This window comes from Kwoniella botswanensis, chromosome 1, assembly GCF_036426115.1.
Source record: "Kwoniella botswanensis chromosome 1, complete sequence".
In the NCBI taxonomy this organism is placed as follows: Eukaryota; Fungi; Basidiomycota; class Tremellomycetes; order Tremellales; family Cryptococcaceae; genus Kwoniella; species Kwoniella botswanensis.
In genome coordinates, this window is record NC_088599.1 from 4,587,134 (window position 1) to 4,613,203 (window position 26,070).

Genomic DNA, 26,070 nt, shown 5'->3' on the forward strand with positions numbered 1-26,070 from the left:
ATATCAGTGATCATTTTGGGGATAAGTAGCATTGTCAATAAATGAGAGCGAGTTATACATGAGATGCATGTTAAAGAGATCAGAGATAAGAATGAAATCAAAGGATATCGCACACCCGCACACCAAGTTTTGTACAAAAATATTACTACAACACGAATCCCAAAAAATCATTATGCGTTGATTATATTTTATTCCCTATTTCAAGACCTTTGAAAGTACAATGGCGATAACGATTATAGTAATTAACAACGCTGAGAATCCCAATGTACCATAGGCGCATCTCTTGGCGTATTTCATTTCGGTCTGTAAAATACGATAAGAGAGAATCAACTGGTTGATCAAACCTTGTGCCAAGAATGATGTTTATTTGGATATCGTATCGTGCTCAACTCACCTTTCTTAAAATAACGATCATCTCTTCTAATTTCTGTGCTTTTTCAGGATCACTCTCTTCCTCGACTGGTTTCAATGGGATCCACATACTGAACAAAAGATGTATCAGCATGGACCTCTCGAGCAATAAGAGAGGGTATCGTGGAGCATTGTTTACGAGGGATGTAGGAGAAAAGATGAAAGTCCAATAGCATCACTCACATGCACATCCCGATGATCCACAACAGAGGACATATCCATCCCCATTTCCACAAAGCTCTAGCCAGCGTCTTGGGTTCTGTCTGAGTCTCCTCTGCGTAACATGGTAATTCGTCAGACGACTGTAAGGTGAATGTCGGTGATTGATGACCGCCTAATCCGGCGGTAGGATCGAAATATAGTTCTTCATGGCTGGTCTGGTGGTTTCTGGAAGTAGAAGTGGAAGCGGTGATGATCGGTCGAGCCTGGTGGATATCATTGGCGTAAGAAGGTGGTCTAGAAGCTGAGAAATCTATTTGTTCGTCTTCTGATGGTGATGATGATGATGAGGGTCCAGCTTCGGGGTGATTCTGAATGGATTCGGCAATTGGTAATGGTAAATCAACAGGTAAGATATACCTTGGAGGTTGTTCGTCCCTGGACGATCTAATGGTTGTGATCAAAGGACTATCGAAAGATTTGGAAGATGGTAATCCAGCTAATTCCATAGATGGAGATAGATCTTCAGGTGTGGATGGTACAGGCTTCCTCTTGATCGAAGAGGTCGATTCCCTATTAGCTAATTTTGGTCGACTCGTAGGTGTTGTGGGTGTTTTGGGTGTCTGAGGTTGGTTCTCTTCTGATGAGGCTGGTGAGGAGGCAGGTAAAGCAGGTGGAGGAGTGGAGTGATCAGTCGGTACTTGACTAGACACTGAAGCGATTGATTCGAGAGTCAATCGTCTGTCAGATCTTGGTGGTCGAACAGGTGTGGAGGGTGTAGTTGGTCTTGACATCTTGTCTTTTCCTTTTTTCTATTGTTGTTGTATATGCGATCAATTAGACAATAAGTAAATATGGTGAAGAAGTTTCAAAGTTTATGGTATCGGTGTGGATATCTTATTGTTCTCGCTATGATGATTGGAGGAAATTGATTCATGAGTGAGGAGAATGGAGTCTATATATATGACAAAAAGTGCCTTCACTTCTCAATCAATTCAATCGCACTGAACGCCTTTCACACTTCAATCAGTGATCATGATATCTAAAACCCCCATCATCACCTGCTCAGCGAATAGTAGCTTTATCATATTTAGTGTATGAGCAGTGATTGGTGATTGAAAGGTGAAGTCTGGTATGGTGGATCAAAGGAAGCACGAACACCATCCTTTGCCTTCACCCCCTATTCAGTGTCTAGTATGGTGTACGATATATCTCCGTGCCCTTGTAGAGCATGTACGCCGACACACACAAACTCACACACAAACACGGACACCTCACTCATGATGAGTGGCCCTGTGTAACCTGGATACTCCGATACTCTGGGCTAGGAACCGCATTGATTGTCTCTGGGGTGTAATGATGATCATTTCCAGCTTCACCATCTCAACATCAGCCGGATTGGGTATATTGTTTTATCGTATTCATTCCTTTGATATACTTCATCTTGCTTTTCACATGCACATTGCTTCATTAGTTGGTTATGGCCATATGAAACACTTGTCTTTGCATATCTTAGCACTACAGTAAATATTGATTGGTATTTCCCCTTTCTTAAAGCAGCAGTAGTCTCTTCCCTCCACTCACGCGATACGACGCGTCCTGTAACATAACCTCTTCGTCCTCCGTTAGATCAAGAACCTGAATCCTTTTTGCATCTGCTGGGCATCCTTAACAGTCGTGCTCTCGAGTTTAGCAGCTTGTTCAAGAGTATCGCCATGCTCGTTGAATGCTCTTTCGCCTTCTTCCAATCTCCTGTTGGCCGAAACGAGGATTTGTCGGAACCATATATTGAGCTGATTCGAACGTCATATAAATCAGTCCCAGATCGAGTATCATACTGACTTAAATTTTCTCGTCATGAGGATAACTTCACTTACCAAGATTGTAGCTACAAACATCGCTAGTACGACACCATAGGATTTGACGTAGGTACTGCATACAATGATCAGATCATGACGCCCAAATGTCGACTTCACTTACGGTCCGTATTTTGCAGGCCAAACATACTGAATCGTAGTAGAATCCATCAGCGATTGACGCACACTTGTTTGCACAAACGTCATAACTCACACTTCCTGCGATGTTACCGGTTTGCGACAACGCATTCTGATCGAAATTCATAATCAGATCAGCATTCATTCAACGGTAGTCATACATCGCGCAGGTACTGACCATGAAAGCAAGAGCTACAGCTCTTTTGGCCGGTGGACGAGGGAAAGAACTGCTCATCCAGGTGTACATCTGAATGAATCAATAGCCATCAGCCTGATGATCCAGGTGGTATCCTCAATAAAGTCTCGCTCACGATGATATATCCAGCGTAGGAACCAGCCTGGAAGAACAGCGCTACGTATCTTCCAGCCTTGTTTGTTGGTTTAGTAGCTATTTCAAGTCGTATGACACCGCGAATCAGCTTTCAAGTCAATTAGTTGCGGGCTGGAATTGAATGCTTACCCATTGAAATGATGAAGCCCATTATACCCATCAATAATGGCCAAGTTGAATGCCAGAACTTCTCTTGAGTACGATCAGAGTGCCAAGAATTCAGCAGGGCCAGAATACAGGAGAACTACATCGACACCAAGCTAGTCAGACATCGGGCGCTGCGCTCGCAGAGGTGAAATCAGGGATACTTACCACCCAAGGTGGTGCGGCCAATAAAAGAGTCTCGGTCGTACCGTAACCCAAGGTTTTGGTCTGTAAGAGTGCTAGATCAGCAAAGCTGTCAAGACGGCTGTACTTCCACCAAGCCCAATACGTACCAAGGTGGGGAAATAGCTAAAAGTAACCGCCAATCAATATAAACGGGGCCCCCTGAGGATCTGATCGATTTAACTCACATATTGAACGATAAACCGGTCACACAAGCGGTAAGACTCAACATCAAGATATAGATCTTCCAGTCCTATAGTAATCGAGTGTGATTGAACATCATATAGTCAGTATCTTCGCATAGTCATTGCATCTTGAGCGGTTCCATATACTCACACTCAGAGCCATGATGAAACCGCTGTACCATTTCTCTTCATGAGAGTCCTGATCGAGCTCACCTACATCTTCTAGCATCCTCAATTGGGCTACCCTGATCTCCTCAGTGGTGAAGCCCCTCTTGGTATTATGGGGGAAATCAGGTAACATGGGGATTGCCACCAGAGCGAAGAACATTGTCAAAGCACCTTCGACTATATCGCGAGACACATTAGTGCCGGTCAACAGAACGATCGAGGGAGGTCGACCCACTGTAGAATAACCATCTCCAAGCTGCATGTCCCAATTTACCGTCCATGTTTGCCAACACACCCGCAGCGATGAGTGAACCGAATGCGTTCGAGATCAAGTTACCACAGTAGAGAAGGGTGTATCGTAAAGACAGTTCATCTTTCTTGTACCATTTACTTTTACAGCATAAAACCTCAGTATTGTATTCCATTGCAAGGCATTGACGAAGAAGGATATCACTGACCTCAAAATGAACAAGGCCCCAGGTAGAAACGCCGCTTCAACCATTCCCAGGAAAAGACGGGTGAGAAGAGCACCGACAAAGTTCTTGGTGATACCGGTCAAGACACTTATCATCCCCCACTGAGTATAAAGCGATATCAGTCCTGTATCTCACCATCTCACTTGAAATAGAATGTCACACTTACCACTACCATAGCTGCTGGGAGATACAATGATGGTCTGCCGATACGGTTCTGTATGTCGAACGCATGGTGAAATCAATCCCGACGATCGAATTCACAGAGTTCCGGTGAAATTAGCCACTTACCAGTAACATGTTTGATGGGACTTGTATATAAATAATACTGTCAATTGACAAAGGACTTCGGGCAATCGTAGAGTTAGCTTACCTTGGAATAAGATATATCCGACCTGTTGAAACCGAGAAATTAGTGAATACTGATCATAACCAATTGGGAAATTCCGCTCACATAGAGAATCGATAGGAGAGTTTGGAATTCAGTATCTGTCAAGTTGAGATCCGCTTCGAATCCCTATGGCATCCACATGTTAGTTATAAAATGGTATTTACAAAGTGAGAGAGTTCCAGGTATTCCAAGACATACCTTAAGCCTGGCAGCGGCGGCATTGTTTCGATCGATGTAGTTTCTAGCATGACCGGTTCATCAGCGGTGTTGTAAAGGGGATTTCCGCAAATCCGATGTGGAATAATGATACTTACAAGACTGATTTCATTCGGTTCATGTGGTCTCAGCATTACTTATCCCTGAACAATCTCACGAAATCGCTTAATCGACTCACTATAAATGACAATCAGAATACTAAATCTCCCATCCAACTTCATTTTCAGTCTTTTCTCCACAACTCTTCTCCTCTCACTTCCTAGAGCTAGACCTTCTTCGTCTCCATACTTTTTCTCTTGACCATTGTTATACTCCGGTTGAGCAGGTGAGTTAGGTACTGTATTATCGATATGCTCGTGAAACCTCGAATCACGAGGTTTGAGTTCGGGTCGATGGACGTCCGGGTTCGCGTTCGAATCTTCACTGAATCGTGAAGCTGTTGAAGGTTTGTCCATCTTCGTGGAATAGACGATCCAAGTAACTGTGAGATGGGACTAGGTAAGTAGGGTCGGTAAATGAAATGAAATGTCCGCTGGACGGACTGGGACTGCGATTGTAAGAAGCTCCAACTTGTATAGTATATATAGGAGAAGATTGATTTAATCCATTCGATCCAAATGACAGGTAAGTTAAGGAAAGTCATGAGACAGGCTACTCGTAGATTGTCGCTTTCTTCCTACTACAGCACTCCAAAATTCAAGAACTCGAAATGACGTCCTTAATCTGATCTAGTTCGTGGTTCGGTCCTTCCTGTCCTTTCCTTTTCCCCCTTCCCATCATGCATTCATTTCGCGAACTCGAACACAAGGGGTGAGATCCGGATAAAATGGAATTACCAAATTACCAATTATTCTATAGGTCACCTGCTACTTCTTGATTTTAGCTTTAAGCGTAAGGTAACTGAATTCTTCGAATGAAGTAAGAGTACGATGCCCCACATGATCCTCAGGTTTTCTGTGATGTACCTCCACATTTATCGAAAAATAGATTTCAAGGTGGATTCGCCAAGCCAAGGCAAACGAACTCAGTTTGTTCGCTAAGCTGGTGCCGGACGATGAGCCGCACAGTTCTGAACACCTATCAGGCATTGGTCACATCTTTTCGTTGGAATGACAAATCTGTAATGCTCGAACAAGTGCGTGATGCATGTAGATCGGAAGCAGAACTACACAACGGCATATATGAAGTTTCTCTACATATGTACATTGCACAGCGTCTGATGCATGATATTGTTTGATGCTTGTCACACGAGCCAGAAACATCAGTACTCAATTATAAATATCTGCAAAGATTGATTCATGAGATTGTGATATGATGTTGAAAGTTGTTATGAATGTAGGTGAATGGTTAAGATAAAAAATACAGAATCGTCTTATCTAGAATAAGATACTCATAATCTTCTGATACTTGCTCTCAGTCGCGAATCTTTCCCTATCGAGAGCTTCAAGTTCGTCAAGTTCTCTTCTACCGGTGGTGAAATCAATTTCATCGAGAGGGACGACTTTGGTCTTCTTGACGACCTTCCATCCCAGCCAGCAGATAGCGAAGAGCAGAAGGGCTGATAAGAGACTCGTTAGCCAATGCTCCAGATGTAAGGAAGAAATCAGCGATACTTACAGACATAAGCGACGAAGAATGAAGAGGTGTCCCAATTACCCTTGAGGAAGACAGGGAAACCGTTGAACTGAGAAGGAGATACATCATCAGTATATGCAGAACACCGTGAACTAAAGAGAGACTAACTCACAAGCATGACGAGGGTGAGGAAGATGAATCCGTACCAAGACAACCAAGGTTGAAGAGGTGCAAGGTAAGGGAAACCTTCACGGGATAATCCTTGTTTCTTGAGACCGTAGTAGAATCGTAGGTAGGATAGAAGGATACCCCTAATCGCCGAAACAGTCAGTCACAGATAGCATCGATTTGGAAGAAAGGAAGGATCACTCACCACCAGGTAATTACACCAGTAACGGCGGAAATGTTGTAAAGCCAATTGAAAGCTGTGACAGCACTATCTCCACCTTGGTTCAAGTACGCCAAGAACCCGAAAAGACCAGTAATAACCACACTCCAAATAGGTAGACCCTTCTTTGTGCACTTTCTGAAAATCTTTGGCATCTGCCTTTCCAACGCCAATGCGTAGAAAGTACGCGAGGCGGCGTAGAGGTCCGAATTACCAGCTGACCAAGCGGCGACTAGAATGACAGCATTCACGATGGAAGGTAAAGCCTTGATACCGGCATTTTTGATGGCAATGACGAATGGAGAGGCAGCGGCATTCCCAGATCCATTGAGAAGGTCCTCATTATCGTAAGGAACCAATACTGAGATGACAAAGATTCCCATGATGTAGAAGAAGACCAGACGGAAGAAAACTCGTTTGATCGCTTTGGGTACAGTCTTTCTTGGGTTCTCAGCTTCTCCAAGTGTCGTGGCGATGATTTCAGTACCGAGGAAAGAGAAAGCAGCTTGGATGAATACGTTCCAGAAAGCTAGGAATTGTCCCCATGCACCTTCGATGACTCCATCTCCTCCGTTGATGGTCATTTGAGCGAAAGGACCGGGGTTGCGCCAGTATCTGAAACCTATGGCGTCGTGATTGGGTCCACCACCACACATCAAGATGATACCGAGTAGAATGAGACCGACGATAGTCACGACTTTGATGGCAGAGAACCAGAATTCCGTTTCACCGTATACTCGTGCACCAAACAGGTTGACTGCGAAGATCAAAACGAGACAGACGGTGATATATACGGCAGCGTTGGTGTCGGCATCCCAATAGGAAATGACGATAGCAGCGGCAACAACCTCGACGGGGATCGTGATAGCGTAGGAATACCAATAATTGATACCGGTGGCAAAACCAAGAGCGGGATCAACGAAACGAGCGGCATCTGATGAACTATGTCAGATTCGGGATTTTCCTCTGTTGTTATGGCACTTACAATGAGTGAAAGCACCAGCTACGGGGAACAACGAAGCCATTTCTCCAAGTGCCACCATCATAGAGTATCTAAGCGTGATATCAGTAATTAGCAGTTGAGGGCACCTGAAGGAGAGAATTACTCACACAATGGATGACATAAAGATATAACCTAACCATAAACCCACAGGACCACCTGTAGACAACGCTGAACCGGATCCAACGAAAAGACCTGATATGATAGTATATTTATAAGCAAAGGAGCAAGTGGTCGGTTAGCTTTTACTCACCGGTACCAATAGCACCTCCCAAAGCAATCATAGCCATATGTCGCTGTTTAAGCGTACGGTGCATTTGACCATCTTCATAGTTGGCGGCTAACAATTTCGCGCGATGAGCATACATCACATCTGGGCTTTACGACTTATATGATGGTAAACGCTCGCTCACCTGGGCCGTCAACTTTCTGGTTCTCCCCATTGTATCCTGCCTTTTCACCTCGATCACCATTGATGTCCGTCACGAATGCTTCTGGATGAGATTCAACTTTCTTAGGTAACTGAGGAACTCCAGGATCCGAAATTTCAGTAGACTCTTTCCCTGACATTGTGGCGAGTGTGATCGTTGTAGGGTGTCTAACCGGAAATAAGTCTACCAGTGTAGATCTTGCGTTTGTGGTTATTATTGATGTCGAAAATCGATGTGAAGAAATCCACTTCCTCAAAGACTATGAATGATGCTTTGGTCCAAAACGAAAAAGAGAATCAAGCTCGTTAAGGTCGGTCTAAATCGGATTATCCAGAGCGCTACAAGTCCAAGTCTATTTTAGAAATTTGCTTTTCTTGGAGTGGGGTAAGTCGCGTGATACAATTTTTCTCTAAGCGAGATTCACCCTATTTGGATTGGCTACAACGATTTGACTGATATGCACAAGTATGTTTCTGTTTCACCCTTATATTGTTTTACAGCAAGTGTCCTTGAGTTGAGGGAGACCGTTCCAGCAGAATGGGGGGTGACTAACGGTTGATTCGGATGTGTGTCTTGTGATGGTCTCGTTGTAGGGGATATTTATCTGTTGAGTATGAGTAATAAATTTTCTTCTCGTAGAAATGGTCTGACAAAGTGGGAATGAAGCTGGTCTCATGCTATATATCAATTCTGGCGCAAACAGGCGTTAACCATGATGATAAGAGTCGACCATCGTGCTCCACACCACTCTGCAGAACAATCCACTGACGAATCCACCAACATCAGAACGTCATGTTGATAAGAACCTTGTTTCTGACCAATCCTATCACACGATGTATACATCTCTTATCAACATTTTTCGCTAAATGTTTCATTAGCTCTTATGACCTGTGGGCTTCTCATGTCTCGTGCTCTTAAAATAGATATGAGAGAACTCATGAAGCCAAAAGCAGCCAAAAACTGTTTAAAAGGCACCATGCGCTCCAAGTTGTGCCGATCATATGTTACATATCGAACGTGCGGTGTCAAATTCCCGCTAATTGCGGATGATTTCATGGGATCTCTCTGGGGTTTGGGCGTCACATGGCGGGAAAGTGATGTCATGAGATCGTGGTGCATGGCGGACATACCCGGTTACCCGTTAAATGGTTCACCACAGTGTTCTTGTAAAAGTGTCCTTGAGTACGTGGGAAAATTCATCACAGACAGGAAGCAAGGGAGGTGGGATCTAGGGGTCAAGATATCATGATCCGGCCGTTGAATGGAGAGTATGACTTGTCTATGAAGCTTATCCGGATGCAAAAAAAAACACCGTATCAAACCATACGAAATTGATTTATACATATAAGACACCATCATCTTCCCTATACTATACTATAATCAACATTGGGATATCTAGAGCAATGAGAACTTCGGATCGTGGATCTGTGCCTGAGTCCTCATATTCGGATCCTGTAATGCAGGGGGCAAATGACCTTCGGTTGTATGACTAGCAACGCTCTGCCAATTTACATAGACTATCGGACCTTTGGGACTTTGACTGGTCGATCCTGCACTTGCACTTGCGCTGGCCGAGAAATTCCCTCGGGGAGAACTAACATAATCCCTTCGATGCTCTATACCTTCGTTGTTCGACATATTATGGTTGTGACCCATAGCTGGCCCTTGCCCTTGCTGTGACCTCATCTGATCCAATTTAATCCCTGCAATCGCATCTGGATGACCAGCCCGCAAGATCGGTCGACTCGTGGTAGGTTCGCTAGGCACCTCTTCGGCTGGAAAACCTGACGGATCGTATCCTCGTCGCATATCTGGATAAGCCACGTGCCAAGCGGGCGGTTGAGCAGGTAGTCTAGGTACCACCTCTGATTCAGGTAGTGGATGGCCCAAAGTTTCCTCTTCTATATGCGTGGATACCATTTCTATCATTATCAGATGTCTTGCACCCATCGCAAATCGGCTGGACAGGGCTTGGAAAGCAATTCTGTTCGGGTTATCAGCGCTAGCTAAACAATAGTATATGCTAGACTTACTTGAAGACCGCTATCTCATTACGGAACGAATGAGCAGCAGAACGGTCCCCGGTCTCCAGCGCTCGTTGATAGAACAGGAGCAGAGTGCGAGCAGCGGTGAAGAAGTAGCTATGGCGAGATCAGTATTCATGACATCTCCTTCCTTTGATACGTCTTGCCATCGGAACCCGACTCACACTAAAAAGAGAAAGATCATATTAGCGTTCATTCTATATGTTACTGCGTTTCAATCCACTTACATGAACATATCGGCACCACCATGTATGATATATCTGCGTTACTGCTCACGACCAAGTAGACGATATTGAGCACAGCCCTCGCTTCCATCAGGATCCTCGTCGCGGAGACGCAAGAAGGATCACTGACGTCGGCGAATGGTTCATGGAGGAAGATACTGGCTATTCGAGGTATGAGGTGGGCAGCCTGGACAGGAGTGAGCCAATTGAGTGGAAAGGAGAAGTCGTCACAACACTCACAATGAGGTCGGCATCAACTCCTTTAGCATGTCCTTGCAGGTATTGCACAGGATCCCTCAGAGCCGGAGGGAAATGCAAACTACAAGGAGCTTGTCAGAAGGCTGAATCTATGTGAACCAAGACGAACTCACTTGAATGCAGCTATGTCCGAATCTATCTGCTTGAACTCTGGCATCTGCCTCGCGATCAGGCGATCCGCGGGCTCCATATTCCGGCATTTTCGTATGAAACGACATGCGCGAGAGAGAAGGATCATACCTGAATCTAATCAGCCGCAGGTCACATGCACTGATGACTTACCCTTTAACATCATGTTGAACCCGTCTGCGACAGGATGACTAAAACATCATCAGCTCCTTCTTTCTCGAATGCCAAAGGCTGGTGTGGTCACTTACTAGGTCCATAGGTCAGGAGAATGATAGCTCTGTGGGTTCTCGGGGATATCATCCTAGATATAATGGTCATGGTCAGCGAAAATGCGAAAGGGGCGAAACCTTTTGAAAGTGTACTGGACTAAACTGACCAATTTTGCAAAGTCATTCCTATGACAAGGCATTCTAGCAGTCTATAGGCTGAATCAGTATACAGCACCATTTCATTCGCATGACACGGACTTACCAATTCTTCAATTGGTAATGAATTTGGCCAGCCTGACGAAGCGGCAGATATACAATCATAAGTCATGATATAATACATGACAGCTCGTCGTTCCTCTCTTTCTGCATCTGTTTTCGGTGGTCCAAGGATCGATTGTCGTAAAGCCGGCATACCAAAATTGTCTGGTTGATAATCAAGCAAACCCAAGCAAATGGCAAGTCTACCTCCACTACCAATTATGATCCATCCTTCAATCCATTTGGCACTTGATTGACCCCAGTGTCCCATGACGATCTGTTCAGCCAGTGCCAGTCAGCTTGACACTGATACAGGGACGTGAGAGACAAAAGACTTACCATGGCTTGTAGCATATCGAGTAGACCCCTTCCACTGACATGTTCGAATTTCATAGCGTTCATAGCATATCTCGCATTCCTCTCTGAAAAACAAGTTTCGTCTGCAGGATCATCGTAAGGCAGACCTTTCCCATTAGCACGTTTGGCATCTTGGTCGGTCTTCTCGATAGCCTCTGCAACTGGTCTGCACTTGACAGCGGCGGTGTATCGGGCTGCTGTAGCGCAGATGGCATGTAAAAGAGCGACATGAGGGAAGTCGGCGTGGGTCGGAGGTAGAGCTAGTCTGGTGAGAAAAGTCTGACGATGAAGTACTCGCGGTACCGATGGGACCATGTTGAAGAAGGTTTCGACGCTTTAAGGGGAATCAGCGTTGTCACTTTCTAATCCCAGTCTCAGTTTACTTACAGATGGTCAAGCATAGCTGAAGAAAGGGAAACAGCGTTAGCGGGGTTGCTGAACGACCTAGAAATAATCACTCACAAGGAGTAGGCAATTTAGGAGGCCATCCGGGGAAGAGAATATCCAAGAATGGTCCGCTGAACCTTCCTGCTTCGGCATCAATATCATCCGAGCTAGTAGGTAAGGTTGATCGTCTGGGCGGTCCTGTGGGTTGAGGAGCCGAACCATCTTGAGGCAGACCGAGAGGCGTGGCGAACGGAGCGTTGAAAGAAGGTACCGCAGCTGTGTCCGGAGCTGTTGGAGCTACACCAGGAGGATTATACGGGGCGCTCAGGAAGTCCGCAGGGAATTGATTGGGAGTCGGACCTGCCCATGAGCTGGTCTCGATGATAGGCTGAGATCTCTGCTGTGGTGGGACATATGTCTGGCCTAGTCCGGCGTTGGGGGTTATAGTTGTCGATGAACCAGGTGGGTTGCTGGACATACTCGTGGCTGCCAATGCTTGTTGTAATTCGGCTATGACACAGTATCAGTAAGATCTTCAACAAGCAATCCTGAAAGCCACTTACCAACTTTCTCTTCCAATTTCTTTATGACGTCTCTTGGATCTTCATCGACAGAACTATCTTTCCGCTTTGTTCCCCTAGGTATTTCCATGGGACTAGATCCACTTGCACCTCTCGGGTTGTTACCTTTACTATGCATATGCACTGCATGATGATGATCTTCATCAACATCTTCTGCATCTTCATCATAAAAACATTGAATACCTCTAGCATCTCTCTCTTCGTCTGGTTGTGTTCTTGCCAGAAAGTGAAAACTCCTTACACATGAGGAACAGTGCGGTTTCCCAGCATCACACTTGATCCTCCTCCTTCGACATGGGATACAAGCTGCGTTCCGCTTCAGTTGGGGTAAAGTACGATTCAACTTTCTTTGTTTGGGTTTTGGTGCGGCGTCTGACGCATTTGGGTCATTGGCGGAACTTGCGTTGGAAGCAGTCGGTGACGGCCCGATGTTTGTATTCTTGGTAGGAGGTGCCATGATGAGTAGCTAATGGGTATGGTGGTGAGTGTTATCGATTATGACCTATAGAATGAGTATTGATCGGTCGGGATGTGGAATGATGTTGAGTTTGGTGGGCTATGCTGAACTTGAAAATGCGATTTCGGTCATGTTATTAGTCCCTTTGTGATTGAAGGGAGTATGAAAGGGGATGAAAGGGGGCTGGGAAGGAGGGGGATTGCTGGGTATATTCGTTCGTGTTATACTTTCTTGACCTGTAAGATCATATACATGCTAAGATGGATGTCTGTGCTGTTGTTGTTGTGTATTCCTCATTGTTCATTCCTCGTAATCCTTCTTTCTGTTTTTCGGTCATCACCCATACCCGACCCTTCCATCCCACATACACTTTCATTACAAATGCTTCTAATGGGTCTTGGGTGGTTTCATTTGATTCCGCTAATCAGTCATTACAAATCATTCTTCCTACCAGGAGTGCTGGTAGTATGCAGGAACAGTTTCAAAAAAGTTGGATATGATCATTCATCAAAGTTGGATCTGGGACACATTGACTCGGCCTGCAAAGTGTAACTATCATTGACCAGATCAGAAATCAAAAGATGGCTACAGTAGCGCGATCACTCCGTCCGATACTCTGTCAGCAGAGTCCCCTGCGCTTGCAAGCTAGGCAGATCCCTCGATTGGTAATAGCCGCTAGATGCAGGGGGGAGATCGTTGCAAGATCGTATAGCTCAACGAGGGTAGTCAGAGCAGTCGTACAGGATGGACCCGCTTTGACTCAGACGAATCGTGAGTGATACAACTGCTCTCAAAAGTATCCCTGCACTGGCGATGATCATGCGAATGAAATCGTTGCTAAATGGTCAGAATGATTCACAGGAGCCGAAGTAACACTACGAAGGTTTTGGAAGACTGTCCACATCAAACAAGATGAATCTGGAAGTTTTCAAGTGACCTTGGACCACCGAGCACTGAAGACTCCAGGAGGTGCCAAGTTGTCGATACCGTCCGAAAGGAGGTTATTGGCTTTGTTAATTGCGAATGAGTGGGAAAATCAAGATGAGGTTTTGAAACAGCATACTCTGCCAGTGGTAAGCTTACATTCTCTTGCTTTAGCGTGAAGAACAAAGCTGATTGGATTGGATATAGACATCACTAGCATCTAGAGCTATAGATGGGCTGGGAGAAGGTGTTATAAGGGCTGGAGTGATCGATCAAATGATGAAATATCTCGATACAGATACAATCCTGTGAGTAAGCTAGCTGATTCAGCTCGAACGATAGTAGCTTACATGACTTTGTATAGGTTTACCAATGATACACCTACATCTCTTGTACGAATGCAGAAGGAACACTGGGAACCATTGTATTCATGGTTGAAGGGGACATACGGTGTGAAGCTAAATCCAGCAGAAGGATTCTCACCACCTCAACAAAGTGAAGATGCCAGAAGCAAATTGAGGACTGTACTAGAAGAAATGGATGGATGGGAATTGGCAGCGTTTGAGAGAGCTGCATACGCCTCGAAATCGTTCGTGATAGCATTGGCATTGTGTAAAGGCCGTTTGACGGCGAATCAAGCTGCTGAAGCTAGTCATGTGGAAGTAAGAAGTCAGATTGAACAATGGGGAGAAGTCGAGGATAGTAAGTTTGTCTTTGACTATCATGACTAGGCCCCCTATGCTGACTATGTTGCAGCACATGACGTAGATTATCAGGATATCAGACGAGCACTGGGAAGTGTCGCTTGCTTATTAGTCAAAGCTTAGGCTTGTTTAAATGTATTCGCCGGTCAAGCTATGGCAGGATTAGAGGAGTAGACTCAGGAGTAGACTACATGTTGCAATACAAGGATAGGAGCAGGCATCATCATAGTAACAGACATGCATCTGGAAATCTACAAGACATCGTTGATCTCGATACTTGGTCCATGGGTAGTTTCTATCCTAGCAGCAGTGATGGAAGATCCTAATGAGTTCTAATTAGCACACAGTATGTCAGTCACAGGTTGTTGTCATGCTCACCTTTCTTCTTCTTCTTGGCGGCATTTGTGACAGCATCGTCAGTCGTACCTGCTGATTGGTTATCCCTGACTGTCTGGATGAAAGATCGGATGTTATTCTCGATGGAAGGTATTTCAAAGTCCATCTATATATTATGAATCAGCATGTCTCAATATTGATACTCAGTATTGGTACTGAGTTTGTATAAATGGTGAAATTTACTCGTGCGACGGCTGAAATCAAAACGTTATCAGTCGACAACCACACATTACAGACGATCTCACGACGACTTACGAATCCTGACCAACCCCTCCTTATCGGCTCTATATTCCATTCTACCAGCTGCATCTCTAATTTTCTCAGCCAACTCTTCACCTTCTCCTACCAACCCTCTTTTAGCCACAGGCATCAAACCTTTTGGACCCAGATATCTCGCCAGATTCCTCGTCACCTGAGGCATCATACCAGGAGTAGCCAGACATCTCGTTGGCGAGATCTTACCCGACAAAACTGATTCGAACAACTCTTCTCCACCGACATAAGCTGCACCTGCTTGTTTAGCTAATGTCGACGAAGGTGAATTGGGTTCGGCAAATACCAGGATGGTCTCTGAGGATCGTCGGGGGTCCAGAGGTAAATGGAAATGTCCTCTGATAGGAAGAGATGATTTGGTTGATTTGGTAGATAGCGTTAATGAATAGGAAGATGTGGGATTGGCAATTTCAAGTGCCTACAGAACCAATCCATCAGCGAAATTAATCACAATTATCTGCGTAATCGATAGTTCACCAAAGGTATGGGACTCACTCGTAGCACTCGGACAGCTTCTGTGGCAGTCATGGCATCTGGGTTGACAGTCTTCTTCTTCTTCTTGGCCTGAAGTTTCTGACTTCGAACAGAGGTAGAAGCGGTAGAGGAGAAAGATGCGGAAGCAGCTGGTGAGGAGGCTCGAGTGATCGAGATTGCCGGACGCTAGACACGTAAAAATTCCGTGAGTATACATTGAGTACATAAGGAATGATCACTCACCACAGCTTGAGCTACTATCTTCCCGGCTTGTCCCCTGATAGCAGCAACACTTGATCCTATCATATTGTCTGTTTCTGCAGAAGATGTACTGGACGAATTCGAAGTATCACTATCCGAGTTACTGGGTATTTGCTGTTTGTCCTTCTTCTTCTTAGGTTTTATCGGAGCAGGTGCAGGTGTATGTTTCCTGTTGAGCCTATTGTCCCTTGCACGAGCTTGTTCTTCTTTCTGCTTTTTCTGAAATTTGGTATATCTCTTTTCCAGGTGCTTGAAGAGTTTGGCTTGCTGGATGAAATATTCCCCGTAGGGATCTGAGAGATCTGATTTATTCCTTTTGGATTTGCTGCGTGGTACTTGCACTTGGGTATCAGGTGTATCGGGATTGACTACTGTGCCATGAGATGCCGAGTTGTCTTGATCTGTGTCCGAGGTTGTCGAGGTTGTCGAGGTTGAGACCGTTGAGAGAGAAAGTTGACTTTGCGAAGGTGAGAGGGTGTTATGACGTGGCATTGTTGACGGATCAGTATTTTTACTTTGGCGAGATTACATGTATATGGTTTGTATGTAGATGGTACCACGTGGATTTACCTATTGCCGGCGGACTTATCCAATTCTCTTTGTATCTACCACCAATGAAACGTGATCCATCTAATTTGGATTTAATTGGGAATCCCTAATCTTTGTTGGGGGGAATGGAAAATACCATCGAGACATCCCACAGGACTATATATACTTACATAGCTACCTGTTATCCACCCTTTGTATCTCTGTTCACCTTTGATATACATCCCAACTGGAAAAGAAACAGTGAGTCGAACAGTCTCTCTCGCTGGCAGTGGTGGGGCTACGGTGTGTGGAGCATGTCATTGGCGACTGGAAGATCCTTTGATGAGGGAATGATACGATATGAACAAAGCAAAGCAAAGCATAGCAGATTGACATCATCAGCACGTTGCTGCCAACTCTAACCATGACATGTCTCACAAAGATGAAAAAGCTGACTCTGAATTCTGTCACATTCCCTTTCTTCGCTATCTCTTTGTCCTATCTGATCTCAACATTACTTTCTTCCCCATACTCACTACACAACAATCCGTCATCATGCCATTTGCTCTCGGGCATCACCCACCATCACGGCCTCTCACTCCCTCACCACCCAAAAATCAACCTGCCCGTCTACCATACAACCCAAATCCAATCTCTCGTGAACATAGGTCGTCTATTGGAGGTCCCCTCAATTTCAACATGACTTCAAGTGCTTTTGTATCCAACACCCCTACCACCCAGCTTGCCTGGCAAGCGTCTCTCAACACCACATTCAATGAGATGACCCCAGAGCAAAAGTTCTTCAGAAAGGTGCGTTCCATATCCATCAGACTAAGTTGGCAGAGCTGACGAACGATACCCACAGACATCCATCATTGCTACCATTGGTCCTAAAACGAACAATGTAGATACCCTCGTCAAGCTCGCTGATGCTGGTATGAACATTGGTATGTCGCATATCTTCAGGTCCTTTGTGCCTCTGCTACATGATGTTCATGATCTCTTCCAGTCCGAATGAACTTCTCCCACGGTTCATACGAATACCACCAATCGGTCATTGACAACGCCCGAGCTGCCGCTGCCAAGAGCCCCAACGGTCGACCATTGGCTATCGCTCTCGACACCAAAGGTCCAGAGATCAGAACTGGTTTGATGAAGGATGACACCGATGTGAGTGGCTGTGGGTATATCATAGGGTAATGAGAGCTGACCATCTGACAGGTCCCTATCGACGCTGGTCACGAATTCTGGGTTACCACGGATAAATCCTTCGCTGAGTCCGGTTCCGCCGAGCAAATATACATGGACTACGTGAGCGTCACGCGGATTCAGAATGTGTCTATGATGCTGACAGTTTTTCACAGACCAACCTTCCTAAAGTAACTGCTCCCGGTAAACTCATATATGTTGATGATGGTGAATTTGAGTCTTATCCACCAGCATATCGTACTGACCTGTTCTATAGGTATCCTCTCCCTCCAAGTCGTCTCGATCGACGGCGAGAAGATCCGAGTCAAGTCCCTCAACTCCGGTACCCTCTCATCTCGAAAGGGTGTCAACCTCCCCAAGACCGCTGTGGACTTACCCGCTCTTTCAGAAAAGGACAAATCAGATTTGGCTTTCGGTGTCAAGAACGGTGTAGACATGATCTTCGCTTCTTTCATCCGATCCGGCAATGATGTCAAAGAGATCAGAAAGGTCCTCGGTACTGAAGGTGCTAACATCAAGATCATCGTCAAGATCGAGAACGAACAAGGTGTTACCAACTTTGACGAGATCTTGAAGGAAACCGATGGTGTCATGGTCGCTAGAGGTGATTTGGGTATTGAGATTCCAGCAAGTCAAGTCTTCATGGCTCAGAAGATGATGATTGCCAAATGTAACGTTGCTGGTAAACCTGTTATCTGTGCTACTCAGATGCTCGAGGTGAGTCTTCACTTCGCATCGAATAGGAATTCAGAATGTAACTGACTATAGCTCCTTCTCTTAGTCTATGACCGTAAGTTTGGCTTATCATAGATTGCTTGCCTACTAACTCGCTACCTCAGTACAACCCTCGACCTACTCGAGCCGAGGTGTCAGATGTTGCCAACGCTGTCATGGATGGTGCCGATTGTGTCATGCTTTCAGGTGAAACTGCCAAGGGTAAATACCCTATCGAAGCCGGTGAGTTGATTCGCTTGCTGTAAGACATGAATAACACTAATAATCTTTCCATATCCAGTCAAGATGATGGCCGAGACTGCTTACCTCGCTGAGAGAGCTATCGCCTACCCACACTTATTCGACCAACTCCGAAGTCTTACCCCTCGACCTACCGAAACTGCCGAGACTCTTGCTCTGTCCGCCGTCGCTGCTGCCATTGAGCAAGACGCTGGAGCCATTATCGTCTTATCGACCAGTGGTGTTTCCGCTAGACTTCTCTCCAAGTACAGACCTGAATGCCCAATTATCTGTGGTAAGTATGACCGACAACCATCAGAGATGCACTGTAAGCTAAGATGTAACAACCTAGTTACTCGAAACCAACAAACCGCCCGACAACTCCACTTGTCTCGAGGAGTGTACCCTGTATGGTACCCCGAGCCTCGAGGTATCCCTGGTGACAAATGGCAAATCGACGTTGACAACCGTATCAGGTGAGTTCTGACAACGCAACAAACATTGTATATATGCTGATATACCATTCCAGGTATGGTCTCCGAGTTGCCCTTCAACTTGCTATCGTCAAGCCAGAGGCTACTGTTATGGCTGTCCAAGGATGGAAAGGTGGTCTCGGTCACGTGAGTGATACTAAAGTCATCAAATGGCTGCGACATCTTGCTGATGTTATACTGTCTTATGCAGACCAATACCCTCCGAATCCTCAGCGTTCCCGCTGATCCCGCAGACCTCGACCTCCACTCCATCGAACGAGAAGATTAAATGGGTTTTTGGGCGTATAGGCAAATATAAGTTGGAAAGTCTCATCACCTCGATGCGAAGAACTCAGGACCGAAAAGGAACACAGCTTGCTGCTGGTCTTCTAAAAAGTTTCGTTTTCATCTGGATAAGCAATAGATATTCCTGATATTGAGTATGAATAAACGTATTTGTGAACAGTGAATAAGATATACATATAATCTGGTGCATGACCGCTTGTGGAATCGTCTACCTGCCTTAGTCTCTGGCTTGGCAAGCATATCTGAAAACAGTCTCGAGAAGATAAGAGGCCAGTGAGGATATGAAGTGAACTCAACTGCCTGCCACATGGAGGGTGTGATATCATAACTTAATGTACAGTACCTCGGCAGCCCAATTAAGCGAGATCTAAAATAATACTGTCACACATATTCTCAACCTTCATCAGATTGTTGAAGCCTGTCCTCTCAACACTACAGTCAAGCCAAATCTATAACATCATTGAAGCATGACCAGAGGCAACATCCGTGTGGCAATCGCCCAAACAGCTCCTATCGTTGCACCGGAAGGTCCAGCCAAATTAGAAAAACCTCATTCGACTTCCCCTTTCTCCACCATTGATCAGAATCTCATTGACGTTATAAGCTATGTTGAGAGAGCTGCCGCTCAAAAAGCCGAGGTGGTTATCTTTCCAGAATACTTTTTACAAGGTATAGTGAACCAGAATAGACAGGTGAGTCTGGCTAGAATGTTTGACACGAGCTGATTGATCTGATCTATTAGTATCTCACGTTCCCATCGAAACACCTTTTAACATTCCTTCGAGATCTCGCCAAGACACATCGTATCGCTCTCTGTGGGACGATCGTACATGGTACAAGGGAAGAAGGTGCTGCTCCCATCCCCTCATCATCTCCATTCTCTCATATACCACTTCATGCCAGTCACAAATCACCGAGTATAAGTCCAGCTCAATTAGAATGGGGGAAATACCTCGAAGCTCATCCTCTATCGACCGAGGAAAGTGCTCAGCCTACGCTGTATAATACTGCTTTCTGCATTGATGATGAAGGGGAGGTTGTTGGAGAGTATACCAAGAAAAACTTATGGCATCCTGAGAGGTGAGTGCATGGCTTCGTATCACTTGGCCTGGCTGAGAGTGGACTGAAAAAATATGCTATAGGGATTACATCACTCCGGGAGAAGAAGATCATAAAGTATTTGAAACGAAATGGGGTAAAATAGGAATGATGATTTGCTGGGATATGTCTCATCCGTCTCATGCTCAGGAACTCGCCAGTCAAGGTGCGGATATCATCTTCGCTCCAACTTTTTGGTATGCTACCGATAGTGAACCGTGAGTAGTATATATTCCACACTGAGGCAATGCTACAAACAGTACTGACTAGCTATCTATTCGCTTAGGGCTATACACAAATATGAACATGATCCTCAATACGAACATAACATGGTTCAATCTCTCTGTTTCGCACGATGTGCAGAGACGGAGACGGTATGGGTCATGTGTAATGCTGGTGGGGATCCTCTTGAGGGTTTCATGGGTGGAAGTGGTGCTTGGGTACCTCTTCGAGGAAAAGTTGCGAGCTGTGAAGTTGGACCAAAGCTCGAGGTGGTGGATATCGATTTAGGTGTTTTGAAGGTGAGCTCGGGTCCATACAAGTAAGCAACGAAATATCGCTGATGTCTATCTACTGGATGATCCGGTGTAGGACTCGAGAGAGCTGTACAAGGTCAGAGAAGATGCTGCCAAAAGATTGTGTACATGAGTACTGGTACATACGACTCGGTGATCGTGTCTTATGCATGTCATGTAAACTCACTCTCCCACTGATTACTCATCGAAACTGATTCCAAAATACCAATAATGAAACATTCATGAAGGGGAATTACCTGAAATGGCAATTCGGCGAAGAACCTCGGTGATCTTTTGAGCCGTCGGACATTGGAATCGGCTATCCGAAGATGCTATGGGGCGTCTTTGTGGTAACGATGGATAGGTTTTTCCCACTGATGACAAAGAGATGGGATTATCATCATGACAAAGATTATGCTTATGACGTGAACATGCTGACATGATTACAATCATGATAAGATATAAATAATTGGCTTCAAAATGGGAAACAAGATATGATAACTCAAACAACGAATCGCCAAAGCATACTGAATACTAAAACTCAAGTACTACAGTTCCAACCTCAGGACAAACGCATACAACTGCAATAGACATCTATAACATGGCTGCCAGACAAACAATCCTAGTCATCGGTGCTACAGGTAAACAAGGCTCAGCCGCTATCAAGGTATGTCAAGGTATCGTAACGTCAACCGATCTGAAGCTATACTGATCGCCCATTTGTATCACAGGCCTTGGATCAATCCAAGTTTAAGATCCTTGCTGCTACTCGAGATGCTTCAAGTGAGAAAGCCAAAGCATTGGGTGTAGACCTGATAGAAGGCTCGCTTGAGAATCCCGAGAGTCTGTTTGACAAAGAGCCAATTCATGGTGTTCTTCTGGTTCTCGCCAATATAGATCCGGAAGGTCACTTACAAGAAGGTATGTTGAGTGACTTCCTTGATTGTCCTTTCTACCTTGGTTAAATTGGCTCATGTTTTAAAATCTGTTGGATTGGATTGTACTTGTAGGTCTGGCTATTGTCAATGCTGCTGCCAAACATGGTGTCAAGCATTTCGTATACTCTAATGGTGATTATTGTGGAAGATCAGATACAGGTATTCCCTTGTGAGTTGAGAAGTTCACACCCACATACACAAACCTCAGATGGAAGGTTCCGTCAGATTAGCTTACTGTGCACCTACTCCATGACGATAGCTTCGAAGCTAAGCGAAAGATCGAAAATGCAGTTAAAGCTCAATCTTTCCAATGGACAATTCTAGGTCCAGTAGGATTCATGGAAAATTTCTATTGGCCACTTTATCTAGATCAAGTATCGACCACCTGGAAACAGTCCACTCATCCGACTTACAAACTCATCGCTACTTCTGATATCGGTAAGATCGCTGCTGAGGTGTTCGCCAACCCCGATCGATTTGCGGGCAAGAAAATCAACATCGTAGGAGACGAGTTGACTCCTGATGAAATCATCAGTATTTGGAAGGAAGTCACCGGTCAGACTTTACAAGCTGAGGAGACGCCCGTGTTTCCCCCTTTTATTGCTCCTGCTTTCAAGGTCAGTCGGCAATCACATGATAGACATACAGAAAGTAGCTAACGTCAACCATCTTCACCATATACAGTTCTTCGATGATAATCAATTCGAAGCTGATGTGTCGGAGAACAAAAAACTCTTCCCTTTCCTCACCGACTTTAAATCCTGGTTACAACAAACTCCTTTCGCCAAGAGATAAAGGGGGTTTAATTGTACTGTATCGTCAACATGCATGTTTCGTATAGCACAACAACACAATAATCTCGCTCATAACCATAAAAATCGTTTGAAGGCATAATCCATTTTATCCAAAATTGAAGTCGCCGATTCAGCTTCCGCCAGACTATGTACATAAATCATATATCAGCCAGCGCTGGTATACACTTACTACTGTGCTCACCTTACGATATCCTTTTCTACAATAAGCTCTTCATCTTTACAGGCTTCTGCGATCTGCTTTACGGCATTATTGACCGACTCTTGACATGTGCCTTCATCACTCGTATGACCTGGTATAGCTTTGAAAGCGTAAAACTCAGTCACATCTGGGTCAATGAGCGCATGCTTCACTGAAGGCTTAGGTGTTCCAGGGGTAGGTGTACTATCTTGAGGTACCGAGGGAAGCTTGTTTCTTAACGAGTAAGTGCTATAACGTGTTGATTCATTGGTCGGCGAGAAATTTACGAGGAAACCGTAATTCTGCAGACTAGAAATCAGCGATGTACCTTACCAAGTTAATGATGACTCACCTCTTTCGGATCACGACTAGCTTCTTGCAGCGTAGATAGGATATATGCACCTGATCTATCAGCATAGACCTTTATAGGAAGGGACATACCTTTTTGAATGGATGTGATCGATTTCAGTGGGATCCGGGTAAATTCCATAACCTTTTCGAGCGAATAGTTAAACGAAACGACATATATCGCCTCACGTGTCTGTAAAGTACGTCAGGGGAGCTACTGATATATGCAACTCACCAAAAGAAGGACCTTTTCCTCTAAATCTGGACTGATCTTCACACTCCTAGCATCTGGAGAAAGAAGAGTCCATCCATTGATCCTTTCCTCACCATCGTTCAACACCCGTGCGGAACAGGTTTCGACTGACATCAGCAAAGCTCAAAACAGATATAGACTCACTCGCGACCGATCGTATTCGAGAAAGCTTGACAACACTTGCAGCGTCTGTACTATTCAAAGTCTGGAGGAACTCGCTAAAGACGGATAGATTCCGGTGACCAAGGAGGAAGGAGATGACAGCTTGCGCGAAGAAGTCTGAGACGGCTCCATAGAACATTCGACTGATCGAGCTTACACCGTCGTGAAGCTATATCTCAGCAAGGTCCTCACTTTGTGGAAACTCACCATTCCGCTGAAATCCCTCTTTCCCGTCCGCACAAAATCTCCTTTCAGCGCTGAGGTATGTGCATAGCACAGGCTGATCGTATCCCCGTTGTTTGCCCAGACTACCTGTCAGCGAGGACTACATCTAGAGTCACTCACTATCATTGAATATGTTCTCGATGATGGACCCCTCAGCCTTCAGTCCCAGTTGGGTAAGCATGTTTGTCAGAACCCTTCTGGCTAACGCCGATTGAACCACGTTGGTACGATCAAGACAATCGATGCAGCTAATTGTCAACGCACGTCGCTTGTTTGGTGACTTACTTTGTCCTAAACGCTCCTTCTTGTTCTCTAATCGCTTCACCTTGAAGTGTCCACAAGTACCCCATACCACCAAGATCCACCGAATCCACCAGCTCCGATATATTTTCCCATTTCATGCCATGACATTTCGCGTGGAAGTCGAAAGGGACATATCTGATTGTCAGCGGGGATCAAAACGGTATGACTCACTTGATGTCACTTCTTTCGAGGGAATCTACTAAATCTCGATACCCATTCGTGATCACACCTTCTTTTCCTTCTTGTTCTGAAAGATTGATGATGGTCTGACGATCAGCTCAAACTACTAACCTATAGACTCACTATTGGGCCGTATCGAGATGTCAAGTCGTTGAAATGCAAATTAGCTACCGCATAGGTCTGGTCGACGGGTTCGTTGAGATTCGGAGGCGGTTTCATCGAATATGGCGATTGGGACCATCTAAGAGGGATGGATCCTCGTACTTGCACAAAGCTGAACAGGGATGATTTCCCCTCAACCTGAATCTGAGCATTGACATCGGACGTTTGGTACTCACCTTAGCTCGTACGATCATCTCTGTTTCAACCATATTTGCGACATGCCCTTCGTCGTCAATCCCTCGTCTCTGATATCTAAGACCTGCTCTGTCTCTACTCCGCCTCGAGATCACTACGAGATCTAATGGTACGGCTCCAAGCGACGTTTCGGGCTCTAAAGGATTAGGAGGTATAGGGATTGTGAAAGATGCTGATTGTACCCAACCCTGCATCATCGGTATGACATAAGCATGTAGACCTAGATCGATGAAGTCTTTCATGAGGTATTCGTTCCAAAAGAAACGTCGATCCGTTCTTCGCCACAGCGGCACCTGTATATCTGGTTCGACAAAGTCATCCTCGCATAGGTTATGTCGAGGTAAGGTACTTGAAGGTGAAGGGGGAAAGAGGGAACCTTCTCTAGGTATAAGATGGGTCAAGGCGGTGTGAGAAGCATTGCGCTGAGCGAGTATCTTTCGCTTGTGCTGTAGTGAATGTGTCAGGTCGAAATCGTATGAAAAGAAGAATCCATTACTAAATTCGCGAATGATCTGTCTCACGATCTTCGCCTCGAGCTCTTCTCGCTGTGGTGGATCGTCCGGCAAGGGTTCATTCGTCTTCGGGTCGTTTGGCTGTTTCTTACGTAGCTTTGGCATGAACTTGGTCCATTCTCGTGTTTTGGATGGTAAGGGAGTTTCATCTGCTTCAGGTATATCATCATCATCCGACGAGCTCTCTTCTGATCCGCCTTTAGCTGTATTCGCTGCACTTCGAAGAGGAAGGGTTATGCTCCATCGTGATTTTGCTTTTGGTTGACGAGATATCTGAATATCCAGTAGTTTCTTATGAGCCTTGACAGCGATGTCATGATTGAGGGGAATAGCATGTATATCTTCGAGGGTGAACACCTCATGAGAGCTTGTAGCTTCATTTCGAGATTCATCGTGAACGTCGTGACATGGGAATAAGGGGGTTGCTAGGCGAGGTAGGAATACGAGGAGATACGATGCTACGATGTTAGCGACGTACACGAGCATATTTCACTCACCATCCCATAGCCGAACTATTCCTAGGACACCACCGAGCACGACTTCTCCTGGTTCACAATCGATAGTCTCCACTTTGCCTTTGACTCCCCATCTGATCAAGACACCCTCTCCACTCTCTGGCGCGAGCGTGACACCATCATCCGTGATCGCTAGCTTGATTTGACGATGTATTCGAGGTGGTAGCGGTGGTACAGTGAATCTAGGAGGTAATGCTGTCATCACTTGCGGTGTC

The 26,070-nt window shown here is 45.2% G+C and overlaps 11 protein-coding genes across 11 annotated transcripts; 4 read left to right on the forward strand and 7 right to left on the reverse strand.

Moving 5' to 3' along the window:
* Positions 1-195: 195 nt before the first annotated feature.
* L199_001746 (uncharacterized protein) lies at positions 196-1,364 on the reverse strand (the record flags this gene model as incomplete). Its single annotated transcript, XM_064887499.1, has 3 exons — positions 196-303; positions 395-482; positions 595-1,364. 3 exons carry the CDS (start codon positions 1,362-1,364, stop codon positions 196-198), a joined length of 966 nt encoding a protein of 321 aa, XP_064743571.1.
* An 831-nt stretch (positions 1,365-2,195) lies between these two features.
* On the reverse strand, positions 2,196-5,110 carry L199_001747 (uncharacterized protein; the record flags this gene model as incomplete). The annotated part of the gene is made up of 19 exons (XM_064887500.1): positions 2,196-2,363; positions 2,448-2,502; positions 2,551-2,576; positions 2,641-2,676; positions 2,743-2,811; positions 2,876-2,952; positions 3,025-3,139; positions 3,208-3,267; positions 3,333-3,348; positions 3,411-3,475; positions 3,559-3,752; positions 3,811-3,965; positions 4,034-4,152; positions 4,218-4,265; positions 4,340-4,359; positions 4,422-4,443; positions 4,503-4,565; positions 4,638-4,680; positions 4,872-5,110. The coding sequence occupies 19 exons, from the start codon at positions 5,108-5,110 to the stop codon at positions 2,196-2,198; spliced, it is 1,590 nt and encodes a 529-aa protein (XP_064743572.1).
* A 921-nt stretch (positions 5,111-6,031) lies between these two features.
* Positions 6,032-8,188, reverse strand: L199_001748 (uncharacterized protein; the record flags this gene model as incomplete). Its single annotated transcript, XM_064887501.1, has 8 exons — positions 6,032-6,213; positions 6,273-6,339; positions 6,403-6,541; positions 6,604-7,552; positions 7,604-7,671; positions 7,729-7,813; positions 7,872-7,958; positions 8,032-8,188. 8 exons carry the CDS (start codon positions 8,186-8,188, stop codon positions 6,032-6,034), a joined length of 1,734 nt encoding a protein of 577 aa, XP_064743573.1.
* A 1,256-nt stretch (positions 8,189-9,444) lies between these two features.
* Positions 9,445-12,954, reverse strand: L199_001749 (uncharacterized protein; the record flags this gene model as incomplete). Its single annotated transcript, XM_064887502.1, has 13 exons — positions 9,445-10,033; positions 10,083-10,190; positions 10,318-10,505; positions 10,559-10,637; positions 10,690-10,816; positions 10,859-10,896; positions 10,954-11,006; positions 11,082-11,123; positions 11,177-11,449; positions 11,512-11,863; positions 11,917-11,932; positions 11,992-12,426; positions 12,480-12,954. 13 exons carry the CDS (start codon positions 12,952-12,954, stop codon positions 9,445-9,447), a joined length of 2,775 nt encoding a protein of 924 aa, XP_064743574.1.
* Positions 12,955-13,535: 581 nt separating this feature from the next.
* L199_001750 (uncharacterized protein) lies at positions 13,536-14,705 on the forward strand (the record flags this gene model as incomplete). Its single annotated transcript, XM_064887503.1, has 5 exons — positions 13,536-13,725; positions 13,816-14,027; positions 14,086-14,186; positions 14,243-14,580; positions 14,635-14,705. 5 exons carry the CDS (start codon positions 13,536-13,538, stop codon positions 14,703-14,705), a joined length of 912 nt encoding a protein of 303 aa, XP_064743575.1.
* Positions 14,706-14,833: 128 nt separating this feature from the next.
* On the reverse strand, positions 14,834-16,478 carry L199_001751 (uncharacterized protein; the record flags this gene model as incomplete). Its single annotated transcript, XM_064887504.1, has 6 exons — positions 14,834-14,904; positions 14,961-15,084; positions 15,162-15,172; positions 15,234-15,669; positions 15,747-15,911; positions 15,969-16,478. 6 exons carry the CDS (start codon positions 16,476-16,478, stop codon positions 14,834-14,836), a joined length of 1,317 nt encoding a protein of 438 aa, XP_064743576.1.
* Positions 16,479-17,069: 591 nt separating this feature from the next.
* Positions 17,070-19,439, forward strand: L199_001752 (pyruvate kinase; the record flags this gene model as incomplete). Its single annotated transcript, XM_064887505.1, has 12 exons — positions 17,070-17,324; positions 17,380-17,461; positions 17,524-17,684; positions 17,736-17,825; positions 17,879-17,930; positions 17,980-18,440; positions 18,505-18,513; positions 18,563-18,680; positions 18,739-18,972; positions 19,030-19,153; positions 19,207-19,297; positions 19,362-19,439. 12 exons carry the CDS (start codon positions 17,070-17,072, stop codon positions 19,437-19,439), a joined length of 1,755 nt encoding a protein of 584 aa, XP_064743577.1.
* Positions 19,440-19,923: 484 nt separating this feature from the next.
* L199_001753 (uncharacterized protein) lies at positions 19,924-21,202 on the forward strand (the record flags this gene model as incomplete). The annotated part of the gene is made up of 5 exons (XM_064887506.1): positions 19,924-20,148; positions 20,199-20,536; positions 20,599-20,772; positions 20,841-21,075; positions 21,146-21,202. 5 exons carry the CDS (start codon positions 19,924-19,926, stop codon positions 21,200-21,202), a joined length of 1,029 nt encoding a protein of 342 aa, XP_064743578.1.
* Positions 21,203-21,670: 468 nt separating this feature from the next.
* L199_001754 (uncharacterized protein) lies at positions 21,671-22,802 on the forward strand (the record flags this gene model as incomplete). The annotated part of the gene is made up of 5 exons (XM_064887507.1): positions 21,671-21,736; positions 21,801-21,990; positions 22,080-22,176; positions 22,267-22,624; positions 22,692-22,802. The coding sequence occupies 5 exons, from the start codon at positions 21,671-21,673 to the stop codon at positions 22,800-22,802; spliced, it is 822 nt and encodes a 273-aa protein (XP_064743579.1).
* A 68-nt stretch (positions 22,803-22,870) lies between these two features.
* Positions 22,871-23,902, reverse strand: L199_001755 (uncharacterized protein; the record flags this gene model as incomplete). The annotated part of the gene is made up of 5 exons (XM_064887508.1): positions 22,871-22,946; positions 23,004-23,302; positions 23,353-23,541; positions 23,584-23,636; positions 23,746-23,902. The coding sequence occupies 5 exons, from the start codon at positions 23,900-23,902 to the stop codon at positions 22,871-22,873; spliced, it is 774 nt and encodes a 257-aa protein (XP_064743580.1).
* Positions 23,903-24,634: 732 nt separating this feature from the next.
* L199_001756 (uncharacterized protein) lies at positions 24,635-26,057 on the reverse strand (the record flags this gene model as incomplete). Its single annotated transcript, XM_064887509.1, has 3 exons — positions 24,635-24,712; positions 24,810-25,765; positions 25,838-26,057. The coding sequence occupies 3 exons, from the start codon at positions 26,055-26,057 to the stop codon at positions 24,635-24,637; spliced, it is 1,254 nt and encodes a 417-aa protein (XP_064743581.1).
* Positions 26,058-26,070: the final 13 nt, after the last annotated feature.